Source organism: Schistocerca americana, chromosome 2 (genome assembly GCF_021461395.2).
Source record: "Schistocerca americana isolate TAMUIC-IGC-003095 chromosome 2, iqSchAmer2.1, whole genome shotgun sequence".
Classification (NCBI taxonomy): Eukaryota; Metazoa; Arthropoda; class Insecta; order Orthoptera; family Acrididae; genus Schistocerca; species Schistocerca americana.
Window position 1 is genome coordinate 606,879,238 of NC_060120.1, and position 22,673 is coordinate 606,901,910.

The 22,673-nt window shown below is 41.5% G+C and overlaps 1 protein-coding gene across 7 annotated transcripts in view; it reads left to right on the forward strand.

The window, feature by feature from the left end:
- The first annotated feature begins 210 nt into the window (after window positions 1-210).
- Window positions 211-22,673, forward strand: part of LOC124596570 (patronin) — a 397,221-nt gene continuing 374,758 nt past the window's right edge. For all 7 annotated transcript variants that reach the window (XM_047135757.1, XM_047135758.1, XM_047135759.1 and 4 more), the window contains exon 1: window positions 211-650. In XM_047135757.1, the coding sequence (XP_046991713.1) occupies window positions 579-650 (72 nt within the window). In that variant the 5' untranslated portion in view covers window positions 211-578. The remainder of the gene's footprint in view (window positions 651-22,673) is intronic.

The window sequence follows — 22,673 nt, forward strand, 5'->3', positions numbered from 1 at the left end:
TTCCCAGTTTTTGTTCCTTGATCATTTTTACAGGTATGACATACAAACTTTTCCCCATGAAGAGCGATACGATTGCTCGAAATTTGACTAATCGTGACGGATACACTGACGTGATATATTGTTGATGTTTGGTATGTCAATAGCCGTGGCGTATCTTCAAGTTTGTGAACTGCTTTGACATTGTGTGGAAAGTCTCTGGTTCAGAGGGTATTGCCCAGTACATGTATTTCTCCCATTTTAGCTTTATATTGTGGAAGGTATTAAAGTTTGGGAAAGTGGATTTGCGGAGGATGTTAAAGGACATTGCACTGTGTTTCTCTGATGTTTTAAAATGGCGTGTTTTTACATTAATTATTTAGCGACTGCAGAAAACCGCGCTCGGAGATATCAAATTGGCTCAGTTTGAATGATATTTCAGTGCCTGTCAAATGTTGTGTGTAGGTCGGTCAAGGCGTTTCGGTGACAGAAGGGCTGATCATGACTTGTGAAAGTTGAGTGTGGAGTGGTATATTTATATTATTTTCAGCTGAGAGCTTACGCTCGAGAAACGGTGATATTGAAGAGTGAATGATAGCATTATGGATCGAAGTGAAGACCGTCGCAGAGTTGGTGCCAGTTTGGAGTTGCAGGACGCCTATGACACAAGACAGGTATGTTTCATTGTATTCCGTCCTCATGTGAACTGCACTGCCCGAAGACTTCTGGAAGATCGATAGCGACGTTGGTTATGGAGTACGTGATAGGTGATATAAAGCACTATTTATTCTGACACAGTTGGTAATCGAATGACAGAGAATCTTAAATAATATTAGTCTTCAGTGAAAACACTACCGAGAACGGCGAACTGTGTAAAAGAAACTTAATACGGTTTAAGTTTTTGTATTCTGACATGGTATTAGTTTATGATGAAATTGTCTTTACATATGCAGTAGGCCTAGTTGTATCTCTTAGACATTAGGTATCAATATTGTGAGTTATAATTTCCTTTTGATCTGCACAGAGCTGGGTTGCTTAAGTCCTGGATGACTCTTAATTTGAATGTTCTAATTGCATTTATCACTCCCTTCGTATTACATTTGGTACTAGTACAGACTGAGTTAATTTACTTCAAATGCAGTGTATCTAAAATAGCAAATCTTTCGTGTTTTTTGCCCCAAGATTATGGATTATTTACTTTAGAATAATAAATGTTTTTTGTTATTGTTTCAACATTTAACAGGTGATAACACTATCTACATGAACACGTGTGCACCATAACATGCACCAGGTTTTTTAGGTACGTGCATGCACTTCTACTATAAGCCCTATTGTTCGCTCATTTTACAGTTTCCTACATACATAGAAACTGAATGCAGATGTAAATGTGATTTTTTTTTTTTTTTTTTTTCTCTCTCTCGTTGTCTGAGACAAAATCATTAGCAGCCGCGTAGCTGAAATTATGATTGAGATGCACAGACATAAAACTTAGTAAGGCATGAAAATAATTAGCATTTACTGCAACGTGGGAAGACAAAGTATCACATGCATACGCTTACACTTTTGACACTTGCTGCTTTCAAAAAGCTTTGTGTGCGTTACAGATCATCGTGTCCACATGTGCTGTAGACAATAAAATTTTTTTATATTTTCAGAACAATTTCTCAAGTTTGTCAGGCATTAACCACAATGAGCCAATTGTTCCACATATTTCTTACGAGACCTACAAAGTGACCATATACTAACACATTAGCTGTCGCAGATTCACATTTCTAATTAGGCCTACGTGATTAGTATTAATGCAACGATCCTGATAACCTAAGACTAAGCATGGTTGATTATCATCATTAAAATATTCAAAAAAATCATCATGTTGCATAAGTTTGTCGCTGTGAGGTATTACACTTCTGTGTACCTGTGTCAACTTGTGGCTTGATAAACCTTCCTTGCGTTGAGGTTCACACCCACGACATCGAGGTCCATCTGTTTGACGAATAGTTCAGCCTGTACACTCTTGACTGTTGAACATTCTGTTAGAGACCTAAAAGAAAAGAACCTATTAGAACTAAGGACCTGTAAATATATTCCACGGGTCGAGCGTGGAAGGATATAGTGGTAATTTACAAGATATGTGATGTAGGCTACGTGTTACCATTGCTGAGAAATGTTTGGAGCAAATATTTTTTTATTGCCTTGACATTTTAGTAGTAGCCAATGAGAACCTTTCTGCAAAATTTGTTTTTGAATAAGTATTATTTACAAACCGATGTTGCATGTGGATTACGAAATGCTTTGTAACATGAGTGGCTGTGAATTGTGGCGTTCTTGTTTTGCTACAACCCATTTATATCACCAGAAAGTGAAATCTTCATATGTGCCTCCTGATGTTGGCTCTTTACGGTTTCTTCAAATGGAATTAAGATAAACTAGCATGGTTTGCTCAACAAAGGCATGGTAGGATCATTGCCTTATCCCAGTAGCGCCCAGTCTGCGAAAGTGATCCCTACAAGGATTCTCAGGTGCCTCACACCCTGCGTGTTTTCTGCAGTACTTTTTCAGACAGCAATGTACAATGCCACCAGATCACAAAAGCAACCTATAGTACTCACAAACAACGCATTGTTGACTGAAAGAAATACAGTAACGTAGTGATCATGATGTCTGAAGAATCATGTCGTACCATGTTCAGGCTGGCGATACTTTTGAACTCTTGAACTTCATAGTACCCGAATTAGTCTTGATATGGTTGTTAATTTATAAAGTACGGTTTTTACATTGGGATGGGGGCGAAGTCGTCTTTCTGGGATTGGCTCTCATACTATACATGTCAGCAGCTCTGGTCTTCGGCGCTATTCATTTACAACTGACGTTCTGAAGCTATTTCCACATTCCATCGTGTCAGTTAAATTCTGAATATGAACTCGCGAGAACACACACTTGCTAACAATCTTGATGTGAGCGGTCATCTGTGCGTGCCACGAACACAGGAGGATCGAGCCAGTCATTCGCCTAGATGAATGAACTGAAATTCACTGAGCACCACATTTCATGCCAAGTGCTGTAATTGTTTAATGTAGTACTACGACGCGCAGTATCATAGGCACATTATGTTCTGGACTACTAGTTACTCGTTAAATAATTAGTAGAAGCCGAACATGCTACACAACTGTGGAAATTATTGGGTTCTTATACAGTGTTAAATGTGCTCAGTTTATCGAACGAAACTCGGCAGCAAAGCTGAGTTCAAAGGATGGTGCAATGCTTCGCTTGCCTCGCTAGTTGGGGCCGCTGCCTCTGTTTCAGAGATACCATTATCCAATACGTGCATGCTAGGAAGAACACTAAACCATCACTGATTACTATGTCGCAATAACAGATGTTTCCAAGTGATCGTAGAGCTTTAACATGGGACAGTGCCGGAAATGTAAAGAGCGGCATAGTTTCACTAGCCGTACATGATTTAGATTACGATCAAGGAGACAGAGCGCCAAAACTCATCTAATACATTGGTGAGCTATTCATTATAGTTTTGGGTACGTCATAAATTGCGTTGTCAGAACAAGGAACACAGAATTTTTCAACGTACTCCACTGGGGTACACTGGAAAGTTAGTCGTGTACGAAAAAAGGTTTTCCTAAGAAGTGTTCGAAAACCAGCCCCAAATTGTCATCTCATAATGTTAATCTGCTTTCTTGCCGCCCTCCATCCAACGAAAAATCTTTATCATTAATTTTTGAGCTCGAGAGTAACACGTTGGCCCCGGGCAGTGGCCTGCGGAGTACATCGTCTGATTACTGACGCCGTGAACCTGTATGCTCTCACGGAAAATGTGATATTCTACTTTAATTGTGGTACTTCTGACCATAGACAGTTCATGGGAAAATGTATAATCGTTGCTTGAATTAATTCAAGCACTTGAGGATTTCAGCCCCATTTCGACAGCATAAAGAATGTGTGCGTGCTATTGTTGATAATAATATAATAGTTGCAGTAATGACGATACCATATACAATGCCATGCGGTTTTTCAAACTTCTATTCGATCTCTCTCTCTCTCTCTCTCTCTCTCTCTCTCTCTGCAGTAAAGGAAGTCTTAGTTCACTGAGTTTGTTTTACTGTGTAGATTAATTTCTCCCCAATTGTTTTACACGTTCCGCCCGTCTGTCTCTCTCTGTGTGTGTGTGTGTGTGTGTGTGTGTGTTAGAGGGAGAGAGAGGGGGGGGGGGGCAAGAGTGTGTTCAGTTTAAGAAAATTGAGCAAATAAAAACAGCGTCAGTCAATATGTTCGTATTTTAGTTCAGGTGTTATTCTTTGGTGTGGGGATAAGTCTGTATAGGTAGAGCCACAAAACCAACTTTGCTTTGATACCATGTTTTACAATGTGGTACAGCAAGAAAAGCGACAAGCATTTATCTATCCTCATAACACGTGCTCCTTGCAATATCAGCTACGAAAATAGAAAATGATCGTCCGTCTTATCTTTCTAGTTTAGCAAAATTGAGTTCTTATTTTAGTGCCCTCTTTATAGAACGAGTATTCGTTACTCGTAAATTATGTTTCATGAATTTTTTTTGCGCTTGGGGTTTGCTGCTCGGCAACAGACTTTCCATCTGTTGAAAAGCCAGTTATCCATAGCATGTTTTCTTTATTTTCCCAAGGGTTTTAAAGAATTTTGCTTGTTTACACAACAAGTTGGAAATTTCCTGAGAACGGTTGGTTTCGAGTCAGTATTGTTGCATAGATAATAATGCGGAACAATTCGTTTTACGTGGACGACGACTCGGTCTGGTCATCGCATTCAGTAGCTACAATGTTAAACTCCACACCCGGCATCCAAATTTAGATTTTTCGTTGTTCCATAAATCGCTTAAGTTGTATGTCTGCTTGATACTGTTGAAAGTTAGCCGTCTACAGTCTGAACTACTTTTACACCATCTCTGAAACACTTCGTCTTCGATAGTGGACACGCTCCAATCCTTCTTCTTCCCGCCTGATATATATTATGAAAGCCCTTCGGTAGTCAGTATTTTTATCATGTAATAAGGAGAAACTAGATTAATCGCTATGCATTATACCTTAGTATTTTCCTAGCTACCATTTAAACTCATACTGGAAACATGTGTATTTTGTCTTAGGTACGAATCATCCCTTGGGGCCCTGCTGTTTCTTCTGCAAGAAAGACTGCGAAATCGAAACATTTGGAGTGTTACTTCTGTAGTGCACGAGGCAAGCACTACGGATCACCTCTTGCATCTCTTCCACGCTATTTACGTAAAATGCTTTTTAAAAGTTCGTCGGAGCTGATTGGAAGGGTCAACGAAACGAATGAGTCTGCCCATGTTCTAGGTAGACAGACTTGTTTCTCATAGTTCCCTTCATAATACCAAAGACTAGGAGGATTCCGCAGTTGAAATATTAAACTTCTCTTCGTAAATTTTAATAAAATGCTGAAATTGTAGTTTAGTGGGAAAACTTTCGATAATTATCAGCGATTCATGATTTAGTATATGCAACTAATGAAATCACTTGGTGTGGTGTGCCAGTGATTCGCGTGTCACTTATCACAGCCAAGTTTGCTGGTTCTGTCAGTCATATTTTCGTTACTGGATAACGGCTACGCCCAGCCATAAAGTGGCAAGATTGCTGCATCTGAGACAGTCTTCTCAGAGAAGAGCTTATAATTTCTTATTCTTTGCGTTTCAGACATGGTTGCTAGCGCGCTGTAGCTGCAAGACAGGAAGAGCGTGTTAGTCACCAGGGCGTCACCGCCTTGGAAAGAAGGCGCACAGCAGTCGAGAGCAGGCACTAATTCGACTAGTATTACTACAAAGAACTGTGGTGTAGGTGTCATAGAACAGCACGGCTATCATCTGCACATTAGAAAATAGGTTACTGGTTGATAAGGAGCTGCGCGACGAAAGCTATGTCATGAGTGTACGTGCAGGTTTCGTAACTTTGGCACAGCCTGGCTCGACTATTCGCGAAGTTTCGGAGCATTTTTGTTTCTCTTCTTTGTCTCTATTGCGCATGGACCTTTCAGTACGCTAGTTTAGTCATTCCCTAGCTAAAATTACCGTTTCAAGAGCCAGTAGTTGGCAGTCAGTTTATGGATGCTTTCTCTATACCTGTTAGCCAGACATAGGCATAGGCACAGAACTTCATTGAGGCGTCCCAAAAACGTTTTAATGCAATGTCAGTACAAAGATAGTAGATTGCTGCAATATTCATAAGTGTTTCATTGTATGTAAATAGAATGAAAGACAAAGCCTTTTGAATATGTTCTGGAACAATTTTAGTACATAGCCGCACCCTTGTGACAAAATTTATTGCGGTCAAGACATATGCGATCTGTTAAACTGTTCTGTTGAGAGTAAAGTAGCATATGGATTTTATGTTGTTTGTCGCAGAATTGGTATGAATTGATAGCGTTATGAGAGATTCATTTTTAAAGTAGTCTTCAATTTATATCATTCTTCTATGAAAGATGTTCGAACCGCTGCAGGAATTTTAAGGATGGTGCTGAACTTATGAGAATAGTTGCTAACAGATATCTTGAAAACGATAAGGCTGTGTTAGCTTTATTTTAGATGTATATAATAGAGTGAAGTGGACCAAGGATATGGAGACTGCTGGAAAGAAAGGTTGTGATGAGCTATTTGTGTGTGACACAGTCGGAAAATAAAAAAATAAAAAATAAAAAACTGAGTGGGAAGAGACGAACTACCGCATGGCTCTGAGATAAGTGGGTTATTGCCTATTATATTCAACATTTATCATGAACGAGTGGTAAAGAAATATCTCCACGAAGTAATAGCTGTAGGTGGAAATAAAATGTTATATGATTTGGATTTACTGGAAGTCATTCTTAGGAGGAGGAGACAATACGTAACAGTTTGAAGGAAGTCAAGAACACTAAGAACAACATTGTATGAAGATAAATGTTTGAATAAGGGGGGAGACTGTGCAACAGGAAGGCCGTTTTAAGTACTTGGAATGCAAAATAAAGATTGTATGAAATGCGGAAACAAGAACTCCAACAACAAAGGAAAGTTTTCAGAGAGAGAGAGAGAGAGAGAGAGAGAGAGAGAGAGAGATCCTTAGATGAATATGAAAGGAAAGAGTTTGTGAAGTGTTTTGTTTGTAATGTTGCCTTATTTTGTCCTAAACCATGGACATTGTGAAGACGTGGAACCATCATTTAGAAGAATTAAAAGGTTGGATGTGGGTGAACATAAAAGGAGCGAATCAGAAATATGAAGTGAACGAGGCGTTACTAATAGCAAACTAATTACCTGGGCATTCCTTGATAAGACTGTATAGTGATGATGCTTTTCGAGGAACTATGTATGAAAGGTGAAAAAGACTGTATAGTGATGATATTTTTCGAGGAACTATGTATGAAAGGTGAAAGCACGGAGAAGATACTAACATATATTAGGATCAATTCATTGCACTATTAAACCAAAAGGACGACAGACAAGAAGAGATCCTGGAGAATGCTGAACCCCCCCCCCCCCCCCCCCCCCCAGCGATACACAAGCCCTATTCCTTGTTTATATCCTCCGACATAGCATCCGGAAGACAAAGTTCGGGAACCGTTGTGCTCTATGTTTAGGTCTGGACCGGTTTTGCTACCCAGGTCAAATATATCCATATGTCGACCAATACTTGGAGAAAATAAAGTATCAAAGCAGCCCTACTGCTCCCATCATTCGCGTTGTAATTTTTTTTTGAGGGAGAGGTAATAGATTATGTGAAATGACAATGCCCTTAACCTAAGCATAATTGTAGACTGGGTATTCCCTCGATATTTAATTTATAATGTTTACTTAATATTTCCCCATTCTGGTAGAAGTTAAGGTTAGTAATACGTGTAGTTGTGCCGTAAGGATTCAAAATAATCAGCTGGGGAGTCCAGTATATTGTTGTGATTCGTATGAATTTCTGTTTCTGTAACACAAATTGCAAAATCGAAGAAAACAATTGTTTTGGTTTTGTATTCCTTTTTAAGTCATGTCAACATTGCCTTCAGCTTAACTTTTCAGAGTGGTTTGCCCATCATAAATAAGTATACATTCCTTATTTCACATGGGTTTAGCGAAACGGTGCGGAACTCGAGAACGACTCTTAGTAACTAGACAAACGAATCCCGCCATTCAGCTTTATTGCCATATGACCTATTCCTCGCCTGCGATTCGTCATATTGCTTGAGAATTAAGAGCGACCATCTATCGATTGCGGCGTTCTGCGATTAACTCCTCATACGAGCGGTCTGTGGATAATCACTGCAACCCGCCGCTCGCGTGTGGTGTCCTTTGCTTCCGATGTAGTGAGCATGATACCTGTTTCTCTTTGCTTCAATATGGTAGTTGTGTAACTTCTTCCTGAATCAAATATTGCTTCTCCTAAGCTACTCCGTCTAGATTAGCCAACATTTTTAAAAATAAGACTGAACCTAACAACCCAAGCGTGTGTGAACGCTTACATAGGAGCGAAAATCGATTGTGGAAGAGAAAATGTGGTAGCTAGAAAAGCATTCCGTAATCGATATTGGCGTGTATACATGAAACTTCATAAACAGTGTTGAGAATTCCTTTCACGCAAGCACGCTTTTGGAGCTCCTAGGTAAACATAGTGTTACGGCAGAACACGCGGAAGGGGTACACTTATAATATACACTGAGGTGACAAGCCATGGGTATACCGATATGTACATACACAACGGCGGCAAAATCGCGTACTCAAGAGTACGCTGGCGAAGTTATCATTTGTACTCAAGTGATTCATGTGAAAATGTGACCGATGGGATTGCAGCCGCACGACGGGAATTAAGACTTTGAATGCGGAATAGTAGTTGGAGCTAGGCGCATGGGACATTCCATTTCACAAATCTTCGGAGAATTCAATATTCCGAGATTCACAGTGTCGAGTGTGTGCCGAGAATACCAAATTTCAGGCTTTATCTCTCACCACAGACAACACAGTGGCCAACGGCCTTCACTTAACGATCGAGAGCAGCGGCGTTTGCGTAGAGTTGTCAGTGCTAACACACATGTAACACTGCGAAATAACCGCAGAAATCAATGTGGGACGTACGAAGAACGTATCCGTTAGGAAAGTGCGGCAAAATTTGGCGTTAATGGGCTGACAGCATATGACCGACGCATGTTCTTTTGTTAACTGCATGACATCGCCTACAGCGCCTCTCGTGGGCTCGTAACCATATAGGCTGGACCCTAGACGACTGGAAAACCGTGACCTGGTCCCATGAGCCCCGATTTCAGTTGGTAAAAGCTGATGGTAGGGTTCGGGTGTGGCGCAGACCCACAAAGCCAGAGACCCAAGACGTCAACAAGGCACTTTGCAAGCTGGTGATGGCTCCATAATGGCGAGGGCTGTATTTACATGGAGTGCACTGGCTCCTCTGGCCCAACTGAATCGATCATAGACTGGAAATGGTTATCTTCGGCTACTTGAAGACCATTTACGACCATTGATCGACTTAATGTTCTCAAACAACGATGAAGTTGTATAGATGACAATGTGTCATGTCATCGGACCACAATTGTTCCCGAATGGTTTGAAGATCATTCCGGACGGTCGAGCGAATGATTTTGCCGCCTAGATCCCCCGACGTGAATCCCATCCAACAGTTATGGGACATAATCGAGAGGTCAGTTCGTGGAGAAAATTCTGCACCGGCAACACTTTCGCAGTTGTGGACGGCTATAGAGGCAGCATGGCTCAATATTTCTTCAGGAGGATTCCAACGACGTGAGACCATTCCACGTCGATTCGCTACACGACGTCGAGCAAAAGGAGATCCGACGCGATATTGGGAGGATCTCCGTGACTTTTGTCACCTCAGTGTAATTTGGTGTTCACGATTAGAGCATTATTGTCAATGTCTTGGAGACTGGATAAATGATGGTGATTTCGGGTAGCAAGTGATTAGTTTCTTGTAGCAAGAGCAGTGGCAACAGGCAAAGTAAGTCAGCAGTGAAAGCCTCGCGCGGCGGCTTACGAAGAGCTCAGTGGGCGGGCGGAGGCGTGACCTTGGCTCGCGTCGGCGACGCTGACGACCACGCGACGCCTCATATGGGAGCGCCGCTCCAAGCTCTATCTGGGACGCCGCACCTTGCTCTCGCCGACGCCTTGAGCCCACCACGTCACACGGTGACCACGTGCGGCCTGCCCCTGCGTATGTGGCCTACCTTAGCGTCTCTTCTTTGCCTTCTTTCTTCATTTTGTGTCACCATCAAGGCCATTTAATCTTGTTTCACGGGAGACTGCGTTGTCTCTCGTTGTCTTCTGCAGTGCAAGTGTTACGCTGAGGTGACAAGTCATGGCAAAGCGATATGCACATATAGATATGGTGTTAGTATCGCGTACACAAAATATAAAAGAGCACTGCATTGGCGGAGGTGTCATTTGTACGCAAGTGATTCATGTGAAAATGTTTCTGACGTGGTTATGGCCACACGACCGGAATTAGTAACTGTGAACGCGGAATGGTAGTTGAAGCTAGACGCATTGGGACATTCAACTTCATAAATCGTTGGGAATTCAGTATTCCGAGTTCCACAGTGTCAAGAGTGTGCCGAGAATCCCAAATTTCAGGTATTACCTCTCACCGCGGACAACGCAGTGGCCGACGGCCTTCTCTCAACGACCGAGACTTGCGGCGTTTCCTTAGAGTTGTCATTGCAAACAGACAAGCAACACTGCGTGAAATAACCGCAAAAACTAATGTGAGAGGGACGAGAAACGTATCCGTTCGTGGGCTGTGGTAGCAGACAGCGGACGCGAGTTCCTTCGCTAAGACCACGACATCGCCTGCAGCACCTTCCTGCGTTAATGTCCACATCGGCTGGACCCTAGACGACTGGAAAACCTAGACCTGGGCTGAGGAGGTCGATTTCAGTTGGTAAGAGCTGATGGTAGGGTTCGACGCCGGCGCAAACGACGCGGAGCCGTGGAGCCAGGTTGTCAGCAATGCATTGTGCAAGCTGGTGGTGGCTCTTTGTTGTGAGCCATGTTTACATGGAACGGACTAGGTCCTCTGGTCCAACTGAACAGTTCATTGACTGGAAATAGTTATATTCGGCTGCAAACAACGGAATTTTTACAGATGACAATGCGCCTTGCCACTGGGCGACAGTTGCTTGCCATTGGTTCGAAGAACATTCTGGACTATTCGAACGAATGATTTCGCCTCCCAGATCGCCCGACATGGATCTCATCGGACTTTGATGGGACAGTTCGTACACAAAATCGTGCACTGGGAACTCTTCTCAATTGTGGACGGCTATAGAGGCAGCATGGCTCAGTATTTCTGCAGGGGACTTCAAACGATTTACTGAGTCCATGCCACGTCGAGTTGCTGCACTACGTCGTTCAAAGGGGGGCCCGACGGTATATTAGGAGGTAACGCGTGGCTTTTGTGCGCTCAGTGTATAAGGTTTATAAGTTATATACAGCTTACGGTTTCAGAGGTTACAGGATTTTTCAGTCTAATGTCGTCTCAGTTTCTTGTGTATCTTCCATGGTTTCTCCTCCATTGTTTCATCTAACGACATAGCCTTCAGTGAATAGTGCTAAATGAGAACTTCTCGGCCGGGCTGGCAGTGATTTTTTTTTTTTTTTTTTTTTTTTTTTTCGGGAATGTTTTTATTTTAGGCAGAAGCCCTATTCACGTCAATACACTTCATCCGACACTTTTCAAGCCAGGAGATTCCATCCTAGAAATGCGATCTCGAAGGTTTACAGAGCACCATTCTCCGTATGGTCCTGTAGTTTCTGAAGAGGAGTAGTGGCGTTATCAGTAGTTGCAAGGGGCAAAAAGGTAGGGGTGCGCAAACGGTACATTTAACTATTCAGTAGCTGCGTCCATAATGGAGAGATCTCTGGAGAGGCCACACAGTCCTATGGTACCTGAAGAGGGTTAGTATCTTTTTCAGGAACTGAAAAGAGCAAAGATGTGTGTGCCTCAACAGTACCGATATCCATACAGTAGGTGCATCCAAGACGGAGAGGCATCTAAAGAGCACAGACAATCAATATTACGCTTCCTGAGGGGGTAGTAGCCTTTTCAGTATCAAGGCCGGCAGCATCCTGGACTTTTGACTGATATAGCATTGTAACATTGGCCAATATGGCCGTGTTATGTTGAGAATGCAAACGACTATAAGCAAGGAGAAACTGGAAAATTACAGCCGTTACTTCCCGTGAAGGCATGCAGCTGTGCTCTGTGGCTTAATGATTTTGCGTCATCTTGGGTTAAATTATTCTGCATATAAAATCCTTCTCGTTAAACAGGCAGGTAGGCTAGAAGATTTAAAGAGGGAAATGGATAATTTGAAGTTATTGTGAGAATTGGTGAGTTGCAGTGACACGGGGAACAGGGGTTATGGTTAAGTTGGTACGGGGCTATAAATACAAAAGCAAATATGGGTAATGTTAGAGTCGGTCTAATAACGATTCAGAAAATAGGAATATGGGTAAGACACTATCGACAGCCAAGATACACAGAGCACACACATTGCCACTATAGTACATGTTCATGTGCCTACTTGCTCTTCAGATGGAGACATTTAATACATGTAAGATTGAAACTTCCTGGCAGATTAAAACTGTGTGCCAGACCGAGACTCGAACTCGGGACCTTTGCCTTTCGCGGCCAAGTGCTGTACCAACTGAGCTACCCATGCACGACTCACGCCCCGTCCTCGCAGCTTTACTTCTGCCATTCTGGAAACATGTATGAGTAGTTAAAAGAAATTATTCAGAGAGTTAAAGGGCACAACATTTGTGATAAGACTTGAATTCTACTGTAGGAAACGGAAGAGGTGGAAAAATAATAGCACATGGACAGCGGGGATGGAATGAAAGGGGAAGTCGGCTGGTAGAATTTTGCACATAACGTAAAATAATCATTGCCAACAACTGATTTAAAGATTATCAAAGAAGGTTGCACACGTGGAAAAGACATAGACACAACAGAAAGCTTCAGGCATATTATATAATTAGAAGACATGGATTTCGGTATCAGATTTTAAGATGAGAAGCAGGGAAATTAGTACGGCAGTAGACGAATGGATAGCTTTGATAGATGAAATAATGAAGACATCGTAGGATTAAACGGGAAGAAACAGAAGTCTTCGTAGAAATCCTTGGATAACACGAGAGGTATTGAGCTTTTAACTAATGAAAGGGGAAAATTTAGAAATGCAGGAAATGAAGCTACCAAAAGGGAGTACAGACGTCAAAGTATGGACAGAAAGAGCAAAATGGCCAAACAGATACGACTTAACGACAGCTGCAAGGCTGTCGAATCGGGGAAAGATAGACGCTGTCTGCAGAAAAAAATAGAGCGATCTAAAGAGAACAGTAACGGTACATAATTTCAATGCAGAAGAAAAAGAAATTACGTTCCTTATTGCACATTAAGTTTCGTATAGAACAAAAGGGGGTCCACACTGAGTCACCATTTTTGATCGTTTACCCAAAGATGTAAAATGACCGACAGGCAGCAAAGTTGAATTCGTAACGAACTAAAAAAGTTTCTCCTTAATAACTTCTATTCTGTGGAATAAAGGCTGTGGGTAGGGTGTTCTTGTAACTGGTGAGCCTGTAGCCATGTCTACATATGAATGTGTAACGTGGATGTAAATGACTCGTTCCACATCATTACGATTAGCTGTACAAAATGATGCATGGAATAACGAAACTGTGTAAGTAATGAGAACTGATGGAAAGCCAATACGAAGCCAGGGTGAAGTGGAAGGAACAGGCTATGCAACGGAAATGAACTCGAAGACAATACTGTAGAAAGCGAAGAGGAAGTGATTGTAAATAAAGGAGATATGATGCTGCGAGAATAATCTGACATGGTGGTGAAGGACCTTAGATGAACAAAGCCTCTGGAGTATAAGACATTCTCTCAGAATTATCAAGATGCCCGAGAGAACATACCATATCAAAACTGTTCCTCTTTGTATGTAAGATGTGAGATTGGCGAAATGTCCTCTGACTTCAACGAGAACGTAATAATTCCCATTCCAAAGAAGGCAAACGCAGACAGTTGTGAATATTGCCGAACTGTCGGTGTAATTAGTTTCAAAATATTGACACGAATTGTTTAGAGAAGAAAAGGAAAACCCTTGTAAAAGCTGACCTTGGAAAAATAAGTCTCGGGTTTTTGTAGAGATACCAGAATACAGTTAACACGAATTGGACATGAAAGGAAAGCAGTAGTTGAGAAGGTAGTGAGACAGGGTAGAAACCTAGCCCCCATGTTATTTAATCTGTACATTGAGCAAGCATTAAAGGAAACCAAGGAAAAATTTGGAGAGGTAATCAAAGATCAGGGAGAAGAAATAAAAACTATTGAGGTTTGCTGATGATACTGTAATTTTGTCAGAAACAGCAAAGGACTTGGAAGAGTATGGATGGAATGGATAGCGTCTTGAAAAAGATGTTGTAAGCTGAGCGTCAACAGATGTAACACAACGGTAATAGTATGTAGTCGAATTAACTCGGGCTAGGGTGCGCGAATTATATTAGGAAATGACACACTAAAAGTAGGAGACCAGTATTGCAACGCGGGCAGCAAAATAATTGATGATGAGCGAAGCAGAGAAAATTTAAACTGCAGGCTGGCGAAAGCAAGATAAACAGTTCCGAAAAATAGATATTTGTCAACACTGAATTTAAATTTAAGTGTTACTGTGTCTGTTCTGAAGGTTGTTGTTCGGTGTCTAGTCTTACACGGAAGTGAAACGTGGATAATAAGTTCAGACCTGAAGAGAGTTGGAGCCTAGCCATCAGCAAGGACTCAACTGCTTGATAACGGAGGGAAGTGTGAAATCTTAAAAATTTTAGACCAAAGCTTGAATTCAGTAACCAAGTTCAAATGGATGTAGGTTGTAATACATCGTAAGGAGAGATGAGGCAGACTTGGAATAGGGTGGACTAGGGTGCAGAGCTGCATCAAATCAGTCTTTGGACTGAAGACGACAGCTCGCGTTGATCAGCAGATTTTTTGTTCCTGTTTTTCAATTTCGTCAACTCTCAAAGGACATTTGGATATGGTTTTTAATCTATATAGGCCTAGGTCTTCCGGCTAACACCTGCCTTCTAGTATCGCAGTTAACAATTTTTGCGACATTACACGTTTGTTGTTGCAATTCCAAGTTAGTTTGTATATCATTGTTTCTTAAAAAGGCCATGGTAGTTTCCTTCCCTTATCGTTCTGCAGTCAGAGCTAGTGCTCCGAATCTGAGAGATAGACATCGATTAGATGGCAAACTCCAATTTTACCTTTTGTAATACAGATAAGGACAAGAGATTCATGTAATACCCACAACCTTTAGAAAGATCTTTACTACTAAAATAAAAAGAAATAGTTGCACACGACGGTGACTTGGTTGTGGAGAATAAATTCAGTGACACACAAGTTTCCGCAAAACTTTGGTGGTGTGATTGCTTTATCAATTGTGCACAGTGCCCTTGGCTGGGTGAGAACTTCGCTGCAGGGTGTATCGCACGAGTTGTCAGTACGTGGTGCTGGACGTTTACCTTGTATTACAGCGTAAGCCGAAATGTAGGGGAGCAGCCAGCAGTACGGCAGTGATTAAAAGTTATGTGGAGCGCCAATTTATTGGACGTGCGCTACGCGAGCTCGGTTTCTCTTCTGCTCCCTGTTCAGATGACCCAGTGCTTCGCCAAATGGGAAATGGTCACGCACTTACTATTGGTGTATTGTGAAGAAAATCCACAAAACTTCGATGCGGATAATGGACGGCTGTGACATTGAACCCGACAAACTTTGAGATTGTTTGCTACTCGATCCTTCCGCAACCATAACCGTATTGATGTCCTTGTGTGTAGACATCGAGGAACCTTCAGTTGAAATATGAACCACAGTACGAGTAGACAAGGCGGGGTGCAGTTATTAAAACAAAGGCGTCTTTCGTTGCGGCGAGATTTTTCCACGAAATTTCAATTATCAATTTCGTCCTCTGAATGCGAAAATATTTTGTCGCCAGCCTACATAGGGAGAAGTGATCATCGTAGTAAAATAAAACAGAGCTCGTACAGAAAGATTTAAGTGTTCATTTTTCCCACACGCTGTTTGTGGAACGGTAGAGAAGCAGTCTGAAAACGGTTCGAAGAACCATCTGCTACACCATTAAGTGTGAGGTATAGTGTAGACATGTAGATGTGTAAATCGTTGCTGAAATGACTTCAGTATTTTTATTCTAATTGTTGTGACTTGGCGAGACAGCCAAGCCACTACGAGGTAGCCGAAAGGCACGCGTTTAAGCTCACGCAGGCTAGCGTGAGGTTTGGAACAGTTAAAGGAGTTGAGCCTAGTAAAAAAAGGTACATAGCTCCTGGAATACTTAACTTTAATCCATAATTGGTGAACATCGGTTTGACGGTACATGCATCACAAGATAAATAGCAATTGATAATGGCGCCTTGCTAGGTCGTAGCAAATGACGTAGCTGAAGGCTATGCTAACTATCGTCTCTGCAAATGAGAGCGTAATTTGTCAGTGAACCATCGCTAGCAAAGTCGGCTGTACAACTGGGGCGAGTGCTAGGACGTCTCTCTAGACCTGCCGTGTGGCGGCGCTCGGTCTGCAATCACCGATAGTGGCGACACGCGGGTCCGACGTATACTAACGGACCGCGGCCGATTTAAAGGCTACCACCTAGCAAGTGTGGTGTCTGGCGGTGACACCACACTAATAATTGGTTAAAATGCATTATTTTTACTTCTAATTCTGCGACAAGCGTATCTTCAGCAGTGCCCCGGTAAAAGTGTGACAGGACCACCTTTATTCTCTCTATAAATAAATGACCTGACGTACAGGATTAGCATCAATCATGGCTGTTTGCTGATGATACCTTGGTGAACGGGAAGATGTCGTGGAGTTACTGCACGAGGATACAAGAAGACTTACACAAAATTTCTAGCCGGTGTGATGAATGAGAGCTTGCTATAGACGTAGAAAAATGTAAATTAATGCAGATAAGTGGAGAAAACAATCCTGTAATTTTGAAATACCTCGAATACAATATTATTAATTTACTACTTGACACAATCACGTCGATTAAATACCTAGGCGTAAAGTTGCAAAGCGATGTGAAGTGGAACAATTATGTAGGGAGGGTACCACGTGTAGAACACTAATGCGACCCATTCTTGAGTACTTGGGACCCGCACCAGGTCGGGTTACAGGAAAGCAGTTCAGAGATGGGCTGTTACATTTGTTACCCGCAGTTTCGATCAACACGCAAATATTACGGTGATGCGTCGTAAATTCAGATGGGAATAACGGGAGGGAAGAAGACATTCTTTTCGCGAGGCACTATTGAGAAAATTTAGAGAAACGGCATTTGTGGGTGATGGCAGAAAGATTCTACCGACACCAACGTACATTTCACGTAAGTTATGACAAAACATGAAAGTGTTTTTTTTTTCTTTTTTTTTTTTTTTTTTTGCCCTGTTTGTGAATGAAACAGGAAAGGAAATGACTAGTAGTGGAACAAGGTACCCTCCACCATGAACAACACGGTGGCCTGTGGAGAATGTATGTAGATGTAGCGTTTCATTGTCGTATTAAGTTATTCATTTGCTCTAATTTTTTTTCTGTGGTTTTTAATTTGGAATCTTTGTTGATGTGATTTTAATTATATGTATTTACTAACTACCGAGCGAGGTGGCGCAGTGGTTAGACACTGGACTCGCATTCGGGAGGACGACGGTTCAATCCCGCGTCCGGCCATCCTGATTTAGGTTTTCCGTGATTTCCCTAAAATCACTCCAGGCAAATGCCGGGATGGTTCCTTTAAAAGGGCACGGCCGACTTCCTTTCCCGTCCTTCCCCAATCCAATGAGACCGATGACCTCGCTGACTGGTCTCCTTCCTCAAAACCAACCAACCATTTACTAACTTCAATTTAATTTACCCTGTTTATCATTGCATTTTTGCATCTACGTTAGTGCCCTTGGCGCAACAAGAATTTGTTTTTAAATGTTTGTGTTATGTTCACAACCCAAAAAATGTGCATCTTATAACGAAAACTACATTTTGAATACCATTGCACAACGAATATACGTAGATTATTTCATCCTTTTTTTAATCGATAGATCGGTATTTATTAAACGTTTAAATATTATGATTAGATAAATAAGAAGCAGAATCACGTGGACGATTCCATATGAAAGAAAAACGTGATAGAAGAAATAAGAGCAAATAAGAAAGTCAGTACGACGATGAAAATGACGCCGCAAAGTATTGAAAATCAAAAAAATACGTTTTAACCAAATAGCCGAATAAAAATTTGTCTCGAAAAGATTCAAAAATTAAAAAACGTCAAGTACCTGACAAAATTCGATCCCACAACCTTCTTCCTATTAATGTTTCATAACCAGTGGCTAAGATAGATACGAAGCCCACGCCTACCACAGTAGTACAAGTTTATATGCCAACTAGCTCTGCAGATGACGAAGAAATAGAAGAAATGTATGATGAAATAAAAGAAATTATTCAGATAGTGAAGGGAGACGAAAAGGGAGAGAAGGAAATGACGTAGGTGGATATTGATTGGGGGGAAGAAATGAAAGAGGAAGCTGCCTGGTAGAATTTTACACAGAGCACAACTTAATCATAGCTTACACTTGATTCAAGAATCATAAAATAAGGTTGTATACATGGAAGAATCCTGGAGATACTGACAGGTTTCAGATAGATTGTGTAATGGTAAGACAGGGATTTAGGAACCAGGTTTTAAATTGTAAGACATTTCCAGGGGCAGATGTGGACTCTGACCACAATCTATTGGTTATGACCTGTAGATTAAAACTGAAGAAACTGCAAAAAGGTGGGAATTTAAGGAGATGGGATCTGGATAAACTGACTAATCCAGAGGTTGTCCAGAGTTTCAGGGAGAGCATAAGGGAAAAATTGACAGGGATGGGGGAAAGAAATACGGTAGAAAAGAATGGGTAGCTTTGAGGGATGAAGTAGTCAAGGCAGTAGAGAATCAAGTAGGTAAAAAGACGAGGGCTAGTAGAAATCCTTGGGTAACAGAAGAAATATTGAATTTAATTGATGAAAGGAGAAAATATAAAAATGCAGTAAATGAAGCAGGCAAAAAGGAATACAAACGTCTCAAAAATGAGATCAACAGGAAGTGCAAAATGGCTAAGCAGGGATGGCTAGAGGACAAATGTAAGGATGTAGAGACTTATCTCTCTAGGGGTAAGATAGATACTGCCTACAGGAAAATTAGAGAGACCTTCGGAGAAAAGAGAACCACTTCTATGAACATCAAAAGCTCAGATGGAAACCCAGTTCTAAGCAAAGAAGGGAAAGCAGAAAGGTGGAAGGAGTGTATAGAGGGTCTACACAAGGGCGATGTACTTGAGGACAATATTATGGAAATGGAAGAGGATGTAGATGAAGATGAAATGGGAGATACGATACTGCGTGAAGTGTTTGACAGAGCAGTGAAAGACCCGAGTCAAAACAAGGCCCCGGGAGTAGACAACATTCCATTAGAACTACTGATAGCCTTGGGAGAGCCAATTCTGACAAAACTCTACCATCTGGTGAGCAAGATGTATGAGACAGGCGTAATACCCTCAGACTTCAAGAAGAATATAATAATTCCAATCCCAAAGAAAGCAGTGTTGACAGATGTGAAAATTACTGATCTATCAGTTTAATAAGTCACAGCTGCAAGATACCAACGCGAATTCTTTACAGCCGACCTCGGGGAAGATCAGTTTGGATTCCGTAGAAATATCGGATCACGTGATGCGATACGGACCCTACGACTTATCTTAGAATCTAGATTAAGGAAAGGCAAACCTACATTTCTAGCATTTGTAGACTTAGAGAAAGCTTTTGACAGTGTTGACAGGAATACTCTTTCAATTTCTGAAGGTGGCAGGGGTAAAATACAGGGAGCGAAAGGCTATTTACAATTAGTACAGAAACCAGATGGCGGTTACAAGAGTCGAGGGACATGAAAGGGAAACAGTGGTTGGGAATGGAGTGAGACGGGGTTGCAGTCTCTCCCCGATGTTATTCAATCTGTATGTTGAGCAAGCAGTGAAGGAAACAAAAGAAAAATTAGGAATTGGAATTAAAATCCATGGAGAAGAAATAAAAACGTTGAGGTTCGCCGATGACATTGTAATTCTGTCGGAGACAGCAAAGGACTTGGAAGAGCAGTTGAACGGAATGGATAGTGTCTTGAAAGGAGGATATGAGATGAACATCAACAAAAGCAAAACGAGGATAATATAATGTAGTCGAATTAACTCGGGTAATGCTGAGGGAATTAGATTAGGAAGTGAGACACTTAAAGTAGTAAATGAGTTTTGTTATTTGGGTAGCAAAATAACTGTGGATGATAGAGGTAGAGAGGATATAAAATGCAGGCTGGCAATGGCAAGGAAAGCGTTTCTGAAAAAGAGAAATTTGTTAACATCGAGTATATATTTATGTGTCAGGAAGTCGTTTCTGAAAGTATTTGTATGGAGTGTAGCCACGTATGGAATTGAAACAGGGACGATAAATAGTTTGGACAAGAAGAGAATAGAAGCTTTCGAAATGTGGTGCTACAGAAGAATGCTGAAGATTAGATGGATAGATCACACAACTAATGAGGAAGTATTGAATAGGATTGAGGAGAAGAGAAGTTTGTGGGCACAACTTGACTAGAAGAAGGGATCGGTTGGTAGGACATGTTCTGAGGCATCGATGGATCACCAGTTTAGTATTGGAGGGCAGCGTGGAGGGTAAAAATCGTAGAGGGAGACCAAGAGATGAATATACGAAGCAGATTCAGAAGGACGTAGGTTGCGGTAGGTACTGGGAGATGAAGCAGCTTGCACAGGATAGAGTAGCATGGAGAGCTGTATCAAACCAGTCTCAGGATTGAAGACCACAACAACCACCAATGCACTACACGACCACGCTTCACAACACTTTTTTATTTAAGTTTCTGTAGTATTAAGCGAAATTCTATCTCGTGTCGATGCCTCGCAAATGTAGGCGCACTTTGATGAATGGCTCTAAGGTGTTTTAACTGGGACCATGACATTCACTACCGAATAGATTGTTTCAAAAACAGTTGAACGCATCCCTGAGGACCTCTCCTTGTATATGGTATGTTGTGCCATCGTCAGATTTCTGTTTGTTGGGCTATAAATGTTAGTGTTGTGTGGAGTATACACTAATTATTTAAAAAGTGGGTGCATGTATCTGAGGAAGCTTCTCGTCAAGCCGTGTGTTGTGGGCCACTGACGTGGATTTCTTTTGCGGTGGACATTGCTGGCGATATTTTCTAGACAGCCATTTGCGCGCCTAGTCCAAACGCATTGAGCTGTACTCTGTTAAAGATGTGTCTCTAGGTTCGTCACGACTAAGAGAACAGTTTGTATGTATATGAAACTATTCGGAGCATCGTTTGTAAACATGCTGAATGATACCATGAGTATGAGTAAGCGTATTTATTTTTCCAGATATGATCAAAGTGACATGAAGATATCAGTATATCACTAATCCCAGTGAAACAGTAAATTATATGACCAAAGCTCGATTGTAGAACTTAATTTTTTTTCTCCCATTTGCATAATAGACAGGCTGACATTCTCATGTCCAATATTTTGATTCCACATTCACCACGTTATGTCAGTGTTTTTCTTAGGCTGTAAAGTTTGCGTTAGGCCTTAAATGTAGTTCTGTAATCCATTCTTGCTTCACTACGCCCCGGGTCTCATCCGTAGATAATGTTTCGTACTGAAGTATTATAGCTTATTCAGACAGCTGTTACTCAAAACAAAAATTAAAAATATACTTTTGAACTGTAAAATTATCAGTCGCACGAACAACAATAAGACTTGATGTCCTATTCTCTTTTTAGCAGTGCCTCATGTTTCCTAATTTCCTCATCTAAACCATAATGAAGCCATTACGATGTTGTACATCACATAACAAAATGGATTTCGTCACTACCACGGATTTTCAACCGCAACGTTAACACAAATCGAAGAAAAGGCTTCTGAATTTTTTAAAGAGTGAGGTTTTAAAGTGTGCTGTAGCGACGCTGTAAATGGCTGGTGGCAGTTGTGGAAAAAATGAGCACAGTGCCAACGTTACGAATTTGTACTTCGGATGTGGGCGATAGCGTCGGCGTCTGTTGACAGTGTTAATAATTTTTCGAATTCTCAAGGCTAGCACGTTAACGCCTGTCTCCTACAGATCTCTCTCTCTCTCTCTCTCTCTCTCTCTCTCTCTCTCTCTCTCACACACACACACACACACACACACACACACACACACACACACCTTTTCTTCCTTCCCGCGGCCTCCAAGTATTAAACCTCATTAAGTACATTAGTCGCAAATAATGGAGAGCACATGTACTCTTTAGTGTCATCTCGGCTGGATTATGGGTGCTGGGTGTATGGACAGGCAAGTCCTATACGTCTAGAGATCAGTGTCGCTTTCCATCGTTTGAGTGGAGTGGAGAGGATTAGACACCTGTGGGACCAACTCCGTGACAAATATCTGTACCTCTGTGCTGAGACTGGTGAGCCGCCACTAATCGTCCGGTGTCAGCTGCTAGTGGTGTAGCAGGAGTGCGGTGTTTTTTTTTTTTTTTTAAATCAA